General features: G+C 48.3%; 1 protein-coding gene across 1 annotated transcript; it reads right to left on the bottom strand.

The window, feature by feature from the left end:
* Positions 1-818: 818 nt before the first annotated feature.
* On the bottom strand, positions 819-13,506 carry WDR76 (WD repeat domain 76). Its single transcript, XM_055817370.1, has 13 exons — positions 13,396-13,506; positions 12,569-12,874; positions 11,634-11,726; positions 9,941-9,996; positions 9,131-9,254; positions 8,273-8,371; positions 8,143-8,186; positions 7,898-8,051; positions 5,936-6,088; positions 4,321-4,535; positions 3,682-3,834; positions 2,049-2,102; positions 819-1,212 (listed from the first exon to the last, which is right to left on the bottom strand). Exons 1-13 carry the CDS (start codon positions 13,462-13,464, stop codon positions 957-959), a joined length of 1,776 nt encoding a protein of 591 aa, XP_055673345.1. The 5' UTR covers positions 13,465-13,506; the 3' UTR covers positions 819-956.
* Between the last annotated feature and the right edge of the window lie 755 nt (positions 13,507-14,261).

The raw sequence follows: 14,261 nt of genomic DNA on the forward strand, positions 1-14,261 counted from the left end.
CATCATAGCATACTGCATCTTTAAGCAGTAGATGGTAAAATACCTGAAAATGTGAATTTCTTAGTTTTCATAAAAAACAAAATCTAGGAATTAACCTTTCATGTGCCAAATACTGTAAGTTACATTTTTCCTTCAAAATGTACCTTTTTCTACATATTCAATATCTTAGTTAGCATAAAATCATTGGTGCCATGAAAAGTATTTTTAAATTTAAATAAATATTTAAATATCATGAAAACCAGAGTCGGTATAAGATTTGTTCAGCATTTACGGTGTCGGTACCTATTTTTCACTTGAGTAAAGGCTCGGCTCAAACCCCGTGAGGAACGTGGCCTTTGGTGAACCCACTCTCCGGTATTAGGAGCGCTGGGGCCACCAGCACAGCGGGGCAGGACGCTCCGCTCTGGCTCTGCGGCCCGAAACCCGCCTGCCTCGTGTGGCACGGCCCCGCCGTCCCTGGTCAGGCAGAGACACGCACAGCCCCGGGTGGCGGCACCGCGGCCGCCTTCCTTCTGCCTCCAGGAAGGTTTAACAAGGCACCTCACTTACGGGACGCATTTTGCCCAAGACACAGATACTCGACACTTCCTACCAGCCTTAACAGCACACAGGCCAGCAGAGCGGAAGTGCTCCGGATTCGCTAATGAGAATCATTAAGTGCCTCATACACAGCAGCATCCTACCGAGACAGCGGCCTGTCTTTTTTTTTTTTTTTGGAGAAGTTACTTCAGTATCAGGGAAGGGTATCTATCTAGGTACGAACTAACTGTCATACCACGATGGGTATCTTTTTCTAATTAAAGACAAGAATGCCAAAGGTAGTTTAGAAGATTTATTCTAAAGCTTTTAAAATACACTTTTGCCCTGAGAAAATACAGTTAGCTTAGGAACAGCTTAATAAGGATTAAACAAATTTAATGCACGAAGGAAAAAAAAAAATATCTGAGGCACTTTTCTTATTCTTTGAACACATGAAGGCGGCCACTGGAGTTGCCGCCCACTAAGACGTTCTTACTGGGATGAACAACATTAATGGAACACACGGAAGCAAGGCAGTTAAGGTTATAAAAAGTGTGCAACAGTTTTCCGGTATCTTGGAAGACTTCTATGTGCCTTGGACGCGCCATACTGCCCACCACGAAGCAGTCTTCCTGCTTAGGGTCCCAGATTGCTCTGAACCTGGTTAACCAGCGGCCTGTGTTATTGTTATGACTTCAGAGAAACAAACAGGGAGAGAAAGACAGAAACATTCCTCTTACTGAACCCAGTATTTTTAAGTGTCCTCATTTATGTCCTATTTGCCTAAGTCCATCTTCCGCCCTCCTAAACCATCGCTCAGCACTGTCCCACACCGGACAGCCCGAGCTGCTCGGAGCCGTTCATCGCTATCCTACCACGGGTGGGATGGACAAGGAAACGTAACGGAGCAAGGAGGTAAAGCAGAGAGTACTCTGACATAAGTGATTGTTAGTCCAAGTGGTTACACTTCATTTCAGTAATGAATTTTCATTCATTCAGAAATTTCATTCAGAAATCAGTCACAGATTTCAGTAAAAATAGCACAAGTACAGATCTGGCCTTTCAATAAACTAAGAATTTTCAAGCCAGACTCATCTGATTCCAGCTCCTTAGCAAACCAACACTGACAACAACTGGCCCTTCTGGAACACAAAGGTGTTACAAGTGTTGACTACCCAAACCCACGCATTTACTGGTAAGAAGTAACCTCTGGTATTTCAACAGCGCACACAGCAAGAGCATTCTGACACAAAACACATTCCCGAAGTCACAAACCGGCCTGTTCCCAGTCCACAGGAAGGCAGCGAAGCTTCCCTGCAGGCCGTACCGCTCAGAGCCGTGCTTTCGGCACAGAAGCCACTGCTGGCACTCGTGAGGACTAGAGCACATTCCCGGGCAAGGAGGGCAGCTGGCTGCTGTCACCCCCACAGCCGCCAGCGACCCCCCGGCTGTTCGGACAACGGGCACCGCGCAGCCCCCAGCAGGACAGCCCCAGCACACTGTCCTCAGCCCCAGCGCGCTCCGCTTACCTGACAGTACTGAGAACTGTGACCGCTGACGACAAAGAGGTGGTGTCGTAGATCCTGGAACACAAAACAGCGTGTTAATAAAACACGCACATGTTAAAAAAGGCCACCCTCTCCTCGTAAAGGACGTCTCGGCACAGGGGCCAGACGACAGGAGATTCTGGACCACAGTGACAAACCGCACACAGACATCCAGCCCAAATACAAGTGCCAACATTCCAAACGAAATTATTAAATTTTCTTTTTTAATTGGATTTGCTTTTAGCTAGAATTGAAGGTCATCAGTTCTGAAAGGTGTTGCAGGAAGAGCACCAGAACAGTTCTAGGACAGGTGACAGGCTCGAGTCCGCTCAGTCGCTGCACAAACAGGCTGCCCCGGGAAGGACACAAGAGAAGGCAAAACACGTGCCTGAGTGACCCCCCACCACTAACAGCTTGCGGTGCCGGGAATTCCTCAGGCAGGTGTGCGCTCCACTGACAGACAAACCAACAGATCCCCTGTTCTAGGCTCTCCTTCACCTGGATAAACTTCTAGGATCCCACCCCGCAAGGGCACAAAGTTCCACGAGCTGCTGAGTTAAGAGCCGCTTGCTTGCTTCCGCGGAGGAGGCAGCGAATAAATGAACCCGTATCTGTTTTCTCCAGTCTGTCAAGCACAAACATCCTGGTTTACTCATAACCATTTTGTACTCCGAGGCTCACTCTCTTAGCACCAAGGATTTACAATGTCCGTAACCAAGCTCACGATGGAGAGCAGACCTTCATTATATATAGTAAGCACATCACAGGAAAGAAAGCATTACAGCAACACAGAACTCGCACAAAAGAGCTCTCTCCTGTGTATGTGCAAGGGGAAAGAAAGAAAATCCAATTTCCAGACAAAACACCTAAATACTGCAACAACTGCACCACATTCAGATTCCTTCCAGAATGCACACACTTACCCCACCTTTTAAAACAACGGGCAGTCTCCAGAGCAGAGGTGTGACTTCCAACCTGGCCTTAACTGTCGTGTGTCCCCCCCCCATTTGTACCTGCTAGTCTTTGATACAATCCAGGACTTAGAAACATGTACCTGGCGAACACGCAGACGCAACCAGGTCTTTACATGAACAGATCACCTAAATTATGGTCACAAAACTACAAAGTAGAAAAAAACCCCGTAGATTTCTAATACAACACAACTCACAGCAGTTTAAATTATCAAATGGTAGACCAGTTACAAAAGAGCTGATATCATCATAATTTTAAGTACCAGCAGCTAAAAATAAATTCAGTTTCTAAGCATTCTGAATTTATATTTATAAGCCAGGATTTTGGCTGGTTTTTGTTTGTGTGGGTTTGGGGGTTTTGTTGGGTTTTGTTTGTTTGTTTTTAAAAGACAAACAGTACCTGTGTATTTTACTGTTCACTGTTAAATGTCCTTCAGGAAAATGAGAATTAGAAAAACAACCCACCCCAAAATGATGAAAAACAACATTAAAAATGCCAATGCAAGTAAATCTTTATCACTTTTCAAAAAAGCGATAAAGACAGAAAGCTCTCAGTGATGGGTCATGCAGACAGGAAATAACAGTAATACAAACCCACCCGCTGACATTTTCCATATAGATCGCTCCCTCCCACACTGCCTTACCTCAGCTTATCGTCAGCACACACTGTCACAACTCTGTTCCCAGTGACAGGCGAGAAATACGCTGAAGCGACACTTTTCGTGTGTCCTTTGAGAGAGCTCACAGGCTTGTTCCCCTTGGGCTTCAGGTATCGAACATCATAAATACAAACATCCCTGCAACACACACCACACAGAACGCAGCTGACAAGGCAACAGTTAAATAATGGTTCTCCATTTACCAAACAACGCTGTGAGCTGTTTAGAACTTCACTCCAGCCGTGCATATTCACTCAAATGGCCAGTGGTTCCAAAGGACTTTGAGAGCACCAGAACCAGCTCAGACCAGGAGCTCATTAAAATCTCTCTGCACCATGATCTGCCAAAATCCAGTGACAGAAAAGACCATTTTGTACCTGTTACTAAAAGCTGAAGGGAAGTCAAAGCGTATCCTGTTTTAAATCCTGCTAAGAACTAAAAACATGTTTTCTAAAATGATCAAGAAAGCTTTGACTATGCACTGAGGCTGACAAATTGTCTGCCTCACCAGCAGCTGCTCCTGCTCCTGCCCTCCCAACGTGCCATTTACAGCTGACTTCAGGCACCAGTGCAGACAGAACGCTGAAAATACAGAACAACTGCCGTTCATTTTGAGATACGTACACTGAGCCAGCAGCAACGAAATACTGTTTATTCACCGGATGAACGTGGACTGTCCTTGTTCTTTTGAAGCCAATGTCTGCAGAAAGCTCCGAAGATGTTCCTGGGGTCCGTCTGTCCACAACAGCGACATCGCCATCCCAGTGCCCTACTATTGCAGTGGCGGCATTATCTTCCAAAAAGTCAAAGGAAGATAAGTTTTCCTCACTTCTCCATATCTGAGCACAGAAAAAGGTCAAATGTAACCTGAACTATTCGATGAGGTACACAGAGTTATTAACAATACCCAGAACATTCTATGGGCTGTAGATTTCATGCTCTCCCTTTTTGATATACTAAAAATACTAACAGAGACTGCCCCATTCGTTAGCTCCTGCCGCAGCTCTCCATGTAGGAGCCCTCCTGTAGAACTGGTAAGCTTTCTACGGAGATGATTAGCCATCCAAAACAAACTGGAATCAACACACTCTGCATTCGCTGCTAGAATTCTTACAAGACACTATCACCTCTATGTTCCAGCAGTCAAACGGCTGTTACCCTCAGGCACATGCTGACTGAGGATTAATGACGCCGTGCAGTCTCCGATGCTACAGAAACCTTGAGTCAGGTGCAGAAACGTGAATTTGGTTTCCTGTAATTTGGGAGATCGGAGTCAGGATGTCAAACCACCTTATCCCATGGCAGTTTCCTCTCAAAGCAGCGATCAGCCACAAGTGCGAGAACGCTGCAGGAAAGCTTCCATGTTTCAGCTCTCTAGGCATGCAGACTCTCCCCGCTAGCAGCTGCAGCCTTTCCAAGAGCAGTTAATACTCCCAGAGGTATCACAAGGCTGTGCAAGCTGGCACAAGGCAAACCCAGCAGGAGAACGGCATTTCTCTTCCCTTGACCTCCAGACACGTTCTTGTCCCAAAGGGCGAGCCCCCCCCCCCGGGACCTTCCCGGCCTCCTGACCAACCAATTGCAGATACTTCCCAAGCAGCTGGCCTGCCTACAACCCCACCAAAATGACAGTGCCTGGAAGAGCCGGGGGAAAAAAAGCTTTAAACACTTGCAGCTTGTTACATTTTTCAACCCTTGAGAGCTGATCAATGCAGATGTATCTGCCAAAAGCAAGTAAACAAAGCAAGCATCACCAAGCTCCTCAGTTCAGCTGTCTGGCTCACCGCGGAGACAGTCACAGCATTTTGCTCACTTGAAGCCTGAGAAAAGCAAAGTCAGCTCATGCTTTATGTTGTTTTACAGTGTGTATTTGGGCAGGGGTGGGCTGTAAGATGTCGTTCTTTAAATCGCTCTCGTTTGTCATTGTTAAAAGGTAATGCTTTTGAAGAGAGGCACATAGGAGATAGGAAATTAAATTCAATACTTGCAACTGTCTCTGCAGGAAGGAAATCGGGAGTACCCAAGCTGTTACTATGTTTTATTGAGTAGGAAGCATCTGCGTATTTTTATGATGTTAATTAAAGGTTACTTCACGGGTCCCTGCAGAAATGGAATCTTCAACTTTCTTGTTAACAAAACAACCAACAAATAACATCTTGGGTACAACGAGACTAAAACTTCAGAGCAGTGCACTCCGAGATTTCCAAGGAGTACGCAGCACAACTGACGGAGCACTCACCTCATCAAAGACAGCTTTAGTGACGTCGCCACATCGCAGACTTTCGCTGCTTAGAGACAGCAAGTGAGCAGGATTGAACGGAGAAAAATGCATGCAGCTGACCGAATAGCTATGTGGAATAAAGACATAGGCTGCTGCTTCAGATTTACAGTCCTGAAAAACAATTGAGATTTAGCGGACACAGATGCTAATCACTGTAGGTACTTCTATTAATGACAGCAACTTTTGAAGTACAGTCTCTGTTTTTCACATGTTCTCAGTCTGCTCTGGATATGGAGGAGGCAGCAGGGGGCTCGGTGCGTGGAGACACCAGCACAGGGTAACAGCAGCAAGCCTGCTTCGGGGCACAGCCTGCCCAGGCTGATGTCTCACCCAAACAGCCTCCAAACACCTCTGCGTGGGAGAGAGAACTGCCCTCGCCCAGACCACTCAGCACAGCACTGCTAGGCTCCGGCCTCCCTCCCTCTACCATTTTCTCTGCTACACAAGTAATTGTGCTTGTGCTCAAAAGAGCACTAAGAATTTACTCTCCGTTTCAGAATTCCGTTTCTCAATTAGGAAAAGCTGCAACTTTCTGCTGTAATTTAAGTGCACTTGTCACTGCAGGCAACAATGCTGTATCTAGACATCGAGATCTGGCTCTCTTTCACTGACAGAATTGGTTTCTCAATTACCAGTGCTGAACATCTTACTGAGGACTATACATATGCCTTTTACATCAAAATACGTAAGTATTAGGTTACTTAGAACTCAAGCTAAATTATAGTGACCCAAACTGAATGTAAAGCAGAATCTCCTACATCTCTTCTGATTTTAGCATCATTCAAGCTCCGTTATTTTAAAAGAAACCAAAGGGACCATTTTGGAGCAAGTAAAACCAGTTCATTCCACAAAGATCAGTCTGCCCCCAAACCTGGTCAAGTCCAACTCACTTCAGAAAAATAAAAAAAGGGAGAGCAAAACCAGGGAAAAGAGGATCTTCAACAATTCTAGGCTTCCGCTGAAACATCTTTGCAAGGCCACAAAGAGGACCTGCAGCACTCGGAGACTTTGTCCTCCCCATCACCAGATCACGCTCCTCAACAGGCAGCAACCGCAGCTGCAGAGCCTTCTAAATTGCATGGAGCAGTTTAAACTTACTTATAATTGAGTAAGAGCCTCGGAGCTGAATTTAGTTTATCAGTTTCCTGAAGCTGTCAAAGCAGAAATGACTCTAAACTCGAGAGGTTAATGGCATTGCAAAAAATGAAAAGAAAATCTGCATGTGTGTGAACTTCAAGCAGCTGGCTTGCATGATGTGGGACCAAAGTGGAGAGAGGTTACATAGGTGTAAGTCAAGGGCATGAATAAAAATTCTTGCTGCAGGAGTAATTAAGGCAATTCAGAAACAACAGTGAGACTATCTGCAAAGCCCTCAAAAGTTTTCAAAGCACCAAATGCTAAGCTATTTTCCAGAGACAATGTAGGTAAATATGTGCCAGCAGATATACTGGCATAGCAATTTTATCTCTGCTGTCTGGAAAAACCGTGACTCACTGCAGCTACCCAAAATTTGTACAAACTCAAAAAACCAAATACTTGAGCACCCATTTCCCCTCACTCTCCAAAACCTAGCTGTGGTATTGCTGCAAGTTCCTGAATTTCTCAACAGTGAATTGCGATTGTAACCCTTACCGATAATATTTTTTCAGCTAGCGATCCATTTTCTTCTGCTCTGCCCTGCCAAATTAGCAGTGCAACCTTTCCTCCCATTAAACCTGCGTTTGCCAAGGACCAGACAGACCTTTCAAGCAATTCTGGTGAGCCTCAATTTAACAGACACCCTCGTGTTCTCCGTAAGAATGGCCAAAGTCTTAAAATACCATCGTGAGCCTGACAAAAATGACACTCCAGGCTGTGCCATATCTGCCTTCATCCTGCCACAAACAGCTCTGCCAGGTGAAGAGCACACGAACAACTCACCACATTCCAGAGACCAATCTGCCCAGACTTGTCTCCAGCTGCCACAAAGATAAGGCTTTCAGAAGGATGGATAGCCATAGAGCATACTCGGTATTTCACAACCTTTTTAATGTTATCTTCACTGAGGACCATGCTGTTCAGGCTGTCTTGGTATCTAGACAACATCACCAACACGTTAGCTATTCAAGAGAAGAAAGGAGGAGAACAAGACAATACCCAGTTTTTAGCTGCTGTCTCCAGATTACCTTTGCAGGCCAGGCATGCGCTTTTCAGTATCATTAGCTTTCATCTACAGATGGAAAGGAAATATTTATCAGAATTAGAACCCAAGCTAAATTACATTATCCAAAAACAACGAATTGTAACTAGTAATACCTCACTTATCCTCATCCATGTAGTCAGTAACTCCTCCATTAATTTACTGTTCTCCATCTGATCTTGAACCATTGGCAAAGGTCCGGCTGGAACTTGAGGCTGGAACGACATTAGAAATTTTCCTAACTCAAAACTAAAATGACAAATCGGGTGAACTGTTACTTTCCACACACCAGATATTCTGACAACACATAAACATTACAAAAAAGTTTGCACCAACATATTTTAAATAGATAAACAGAACTTCACTGAACCCAACAGCAAAGACAAACCAGCACAGCAATTGTTTTTTCCTCTCCGTTCTCACACTCCAGTAAGGTTGATCTTCAAGAACTATATTACAGAGATTTAGCTTTATTCTACAGCACCATGGAAGATTTAAACTCCCATCTCTCAGAGCAATAAAATTTTTACTTGTTGCTATATAACTACTTCAAAAAGGTAGTAAATATTTCAAAGGAAAATAAAGCAGATAAAGTTACAGTGAAATAACATTAAAACAGCATAATAAAACTTTGAATTTAAAACTGCTCAAATCTATGGGCTGTTGAAAAATGCAAAGCATTTTTCCTCAGGACCCTTCTGATCATCCAAAACAGCACTATTTCATCAACCTGAGTCACAAAATATTGACTAACTTTCAGAGAGGACATGGGAAGCCTGCTATTCAATACGCTTCAGGGTGAAAGAATTTACGTTTTATTATTGCCACTGTATAACACGCCTTTCCAAATGTCTAAGAGTTTTTACAACAAGCTCAGCAATGACAAGTATTATCAAGTCAAATTCACCAGCACCGTTTTTATAAAGCTGCTGTGTATACACACACGTATCTCCTCTAACCTCTCCCAACCTTACATATTCCTCTGCTCCTGGCTGGGCAGGCATCATCTCTGGCATTGGAATTCCTGACGGCTCTACTCTTTGTAAACGCATAGATCTTCGCCGTACTGTTTCATCTTCTACCTTTTTAGGCTTATCTCTAGAACAATTAAAACATTTCAAAATTACAGACACATTTAAATAACATTAAGTCCTCTGCATATACGTACAAGACTCTAGGGTAGGTTCAGAAGTATAGCTCTAACACCTTGGCCCAGACTTACAGCCTAACTAGTTTTGATTCACTTCAAGTTTTTTCCACTTTCTTTCATCATGCATCTTATTCTTTATTTGGACTTAAGCCCGTTTTTCTGCTTTGTCGGGCACCATTTTGGCACCTTTAAATGTCTTTGCTTCTACACTAATCGGTTACCCTATCCCCTGCATCTAGTTCTCCCCCTCTCTTTCCTTCCCACACTTTTTCCCATCATTGGTTTCCATCATTTAACACTTCTTTCTTAAGCCGTCGTGCAAAAGTATTGTCAGCAAAAAGTAGTGTGCTTGAAATACCTTAATACAAATATCACAAAAAGAACAAATTCTGTAATTTGACAAAAAGACATGAATACTGTCATTTTTCTTTCCAAACAACAGCAGAGGAGAGGCACTACCTGTTGATGAATTCATACTGCTTAAAATAATCAGTTATTCAGATTTAGCTTTATAGGGAGACTTCCTCACTAGCTCTCCCTTTTCACAGTATCGGGTATGGGCAGATGGAAGTGCTAAACAAGCTAAAAGGCAATAAAGGAACAGTGACACAAATTTCATACAAAGTTATTTTACCTTTTGGTGACACGAGATTGTCTTTTAGTTGTAATTTGGTAAAGTCTTGCAGCTGACTTGAAAAGAAAAAAAAAAAAATTAAAAATATATATAACAAGCATAAAAGATTAGCCTGTATAAAATACAATTACCTAAAGACTGCAGTAAACTATACTGTAATTATAACAATAATGAAAAGGGATTTTTAAGCATCAAGCTGTGTTGTGACCGCTTCGCTTCCATGTACCAGCAAGAATTCCCCAATTTCTGCGAACAGTGCGCAGGAGCACAGTACAGTCTTGACGTTCTGTGGCCCTTCTTTATACAGAACAAAGAAAATATTCTAAATACTACACACCAGACACAGAAAGACATTTAAAGTAGAACCTGTAACCACAGAGGCCTCCATTCACGGCATCTTCTTCATTACATTTTGAAGACGGGCATTGACGGGCCAAGGCCAACTGTACAAGTTTCACCAAGGCCAAGTGCCAGGTGGGCTACAGCAACCCCACGCAATGCTACGGGCTGGGGGAAGAGCAGCTGGGAAGCTGCCTGGTGGGAAAGGACCTGGGGGTGCTGGTCAGGAACCAGCTGAACATGAGCCGGCAGCGCATCCAGGTAGCCAAGGCGGCCAACAGCATCCTGGCTTGTATCAGAAATGGTGTGGCCAGCAGGACCAGGGCAGTGACTGTCCCCCTGTACTGGGCACTGGTTGAGGCTGCATCTCAAATCCTGGGTCCAGTTCTGAGCCCCTCGCTACAAGACAGACACTGAGGTGCTGGAGCGTGTCCAGAGATGGGCAACGGAGCTGGGGAACCAGTCTGATGGGAGTGGCTCAGGGCGCTGGGGTTGTTCAGCCTGGAGATAAGGAGGCTGACGCGGGGACCTTACTGCTCTCTACAGCTGCCTGGCAGGAGCTTGTAGCGAGGTGGGGGTCGGTCTCTTCTTCCAAGTAACAAGCGACGGGACAAGAGGAAACGGCCTGAAGTTGCACCAGGGGAGGTTTACACTAGATGTTAGGAAAAACTTCTTCACCGAAAGGGTTGTCAAGCCCTGGACGAGGCTGCCCTGGGAAGGGGTGGAGTCACCATCCCTGGGGGCATTTGAAGGGTGTGCACATGCCCTGCAGGCTCTTCCCCAGAGCCTCCCAAAGCCAGGGCAGCGAGCTGAACCCTCCCGTGCCAGGCAGGCGGCTGACAACCAGCCAACCCACGTGCACTGTGCCTCACGTGCAAGAGCTCAGCAGCCTCCACAGGTAACACAGCGCACAAGGAAGGGATGGGAGCACACGTGATAGGAGCGAGGCACATACCACGCTCATGCTGCCCAGGACACACACACAACCACCTTCACGTCAGTGTTTTACCCAAGTGTCACCTGGCCTGGTGCGGCTGGCTCTGCAGCTCTTGGGACCACAGGCACCAGCGTGGCTGGGCGCTGCTGCCATGGAATACCGTACAAGTGGGATTTTGCTTTCCTCACTCTTGTCAAGTTTAACCAATGCCTCGCCCTCTTAGGAAAAAGGTAACTAGCGGCACAACCCCCCATTTTTTTTATCCAGTCAGGGCAGTCCTGATGTCTCAGGAAATTTTCATGGCTTTCCTCACACACCTGCCACTGTTAGAGAAGGGTTTCACAACAAGAAGGGTGACAGTACAATTACCACACTTGTAATAAACTAATTTTGATGCTACTTAGAATCTATACGAACCTCATGCAACTTTAAAGCAGCGAAGAATTTAGCATTTTCTGTAATGTTCTTTAGTCTTTTCCTTTCATAAGCTGATAACTGTGAGTATCCATCCTACAAAAAGAAAAGTCAAATATTCTTCATCATACAGTTACACGGCCTGCAAGAGATGTCCCAGGCTTCTGGAAGTGAGTCTCCAAATCGACTGTCTAAATTATTTAGAAGTGGTTCAATATATTTGTAAACAAACAAAAACCCCTATGCAAACCAGGGTGAGCCCATATCAATACCAAAACTTGTCCATATAGACCCTAGCTCACATTATAAAACTTATTCCTAGTATTAATTCCACAAAAAGAGCAGTTCACCAAAATCTTGCTAGAACGGAAACAAAACTAAGGTGACTGAATAAACAGAACTTCAGTGACACAGCAAACATTACAGATGAATGAAATACACTCTTAGATCATTTTTATCTGTCATAGAGGGGAAGGTGGACTTGACAAGGTGAAATGATGATTTAAACGTAAGTGAACATTGACAAGACTATTGCGTCTTATGACTGTATCCACCCGTAACAATGCCTGGAAGATGGTTATTGACAGCACTAGAACATACTGGTGCTTTTGCCACTGCGTTTTATACACCCTGACTGACAGCAAGAGCATTTTTTTCATCCCTTAAGACATTCTGAAAGGGTAAAATAGAGTTTTGTACTACCAGCCAGAGATATTAAAAAAAAAATACATGAAGAGGAAAAACACTTTCTAACTTTACTTTTATGAACACAATGAACGCGCACCTTGAGAACTGCAAACCCACCCCCTTTGCTGCAGCCCCAGGTGCAAACAACTCCCACCTGACGCTGCTGCTGCTGCTTCGGCAAAGCCCCCCGGGGCCGGGCAGCCGCCCTGCGCGGTCACGAGTGGGGAGGGTCCCCACGGGCGGGCACTCACCAGCGCAGCGTCGCCTCCATCGCTCCCGTCGCTGTCCGCGTCCAAAACGCCGTCCGAGCCGCTGGCGGCCGGGCTGCCGGGGGGCGGGCTGGGCTCCGGGCTGGGCTCCAGGCAGAGCCGCTTGCCGCCCGGCGCCCTGCCCTCCGCCGCCCCGCCGTAGGCGCCCAGCAGCCGCTTCTGGGGCATGCGGCGGCCCGCGACGGCCATCGGCGTGAGCAGCACCCGCAGCTGCTGCGCCACACCGGCTCGCCGCTCGCCCCGCTGCGGGCTCAGCCGCGGCTGGCCGGGCCCCGTCGGGGTGGACTCCTGCGGGGGCAAAGCGGGGCTGGGCGGGGAGCCGCAGCTCGGCCCGTCCCCGCGCCCGCCGCCCGCCGCGTCCCGCTCCTCACGGCCCCGGCGCCCCCCCCCTCACGGCCCCGGCGCCCCCCCGGCTCCCCCCCCCTCACGGCCCCGGCGCCCCCCCGGCTCCCCCCCCCTCACGGCCCCGGCGCCCCCCCGGCGCCCCCCCCCTCACGGCCCCGGCGCCCCCCCGGCGCCCCCCCCTCACGGCCCCGGCGCCCCCCCGGCTCCCACTCCTCATGGCCCCGGCGCCCCCTCCTCACGGCCCCGGCTCCCCTCGGCCGCCGCTCTCCTCAGGGACCCGGGCCCTTCGGCCACCCCCCTCCTCACGGCCCCGGGATCCCCTCCCCACGGCCACGGCTGCCCTCGGCCGCCCCCCTCCCCACGGCCGCTGCGGCCCCTTCAGCCCGCCGTCCCCTCTCCCCAGCGCGCCGGTTCCCGCCGCCCCGGGAAGGCAGCTCCCACGGCGGCCCCCACCCGCCGCAGACCTGCATCCGCTGCTGGGTGCGCGGCGACAGCCCCTCGGGCTCCAGCGTCCCGGTCTGCGAGAGCGCCATGGCGGGCCGAGTGGCGGGCGGGCGCGGGGGCGGAGCGGCCGCTTCCCGCTCCGGCTGAGGGGCGGCCCGGGCGGGCTTCCGGCCACGGCGCCTTCCCCCTGGCGGCCGCCGGTCCCGCCGCAGGGTGCCGCCGGGCTGGCGCGGGGCCCGAGGGCTGAGTCCGGCCCCACAGCCCGCCCTGGCCCGGGGCGCTGCGTGAGGGATCCAAGGCTGCGGTGCCAGGAGCGGGGTGGCGGCGAGGGGGCTGTAATTGCACCTTGCGAGTACTTGCCGCAGACAGGCTCAGGAGGGAAAAAGCAAATTTAACAGGGAGGTTAGTTGAAACGGGCTGAAACGGGGGAGGTCCCCAGGTGGAGAGAGACAGGAGCTGCTGGAGAGGGTCTGGGGGAGGCTGTGCAGATGATGAGGGGATGGGGCATTGCCCTGATGCGGAAGGACTGAGAGCTGGGCCTGGAGAGGAGGCCTGAGCAATGTCTGCAAATACCTTACGGGTGGGTGAGGGTGAGTGTCAAGAGGATGGGGCCAGGCTCTTTTCAGTGGGGCCCTGCAGCAGGCAAAAACTGCCTCACAGATTCCATCTGAATACAAGGAAAAACCTCCCTACACCTTGAAGGAGACCAAGCACTGGGACAGGCTGCCCAGAGAGGTTGTAGAGACTCCTCTGGAGACACCCAAAACCCACCTGGGCACAGCTGCAGCCTGCCCCAGGAGAGCCTGCTGGGGCAGGGCTTGGGCGAGATGGCCTCCAGAGGCCCCTTGCACTCAGAGAAAGCTGGTGAGATGGATCATACAATACA

The sequence above is a fragment of the Falco peregrinus genome, chromosome 1 (assembly GCF_023634155.1).
Source record: "Falco peregrinus isolate bFalPer1 chromosome 1, bFalPer1.pri, whole genome shotgun sequence".
Lineage (NCBI taxonomy): Eukaryota > Metazoa > Chordata > Aves > Falconiformes > Falconidae > Falco > Falco peregrinus.

Excerpts from the sequence above, each read along its gene's own strand:
- WDR76 (XM_055817370.1), bottom strand. The coding sequence starts at position 13,464 with ATGGCGCTCTCGCAGACCGGGACGCTGGAGCCCGAGGGGCTGTCGCCG. Across the intron at positions 12,875-13,395 it reads GCACCCAGCAGCGGATGCAG|GAGTCCACCCCGACGGGGCC; the intron begins GTCTGCGGCGGG and ends TTGCCCCCGCAG. Across the intron at positions 8,052-8,142 it reads CGCATGCCTGGCCTGCAAAG|ATACCAAGACAGCCTGAACA; the intron begins GTAATCTGGAGA and ends GATGTTGTCTAG.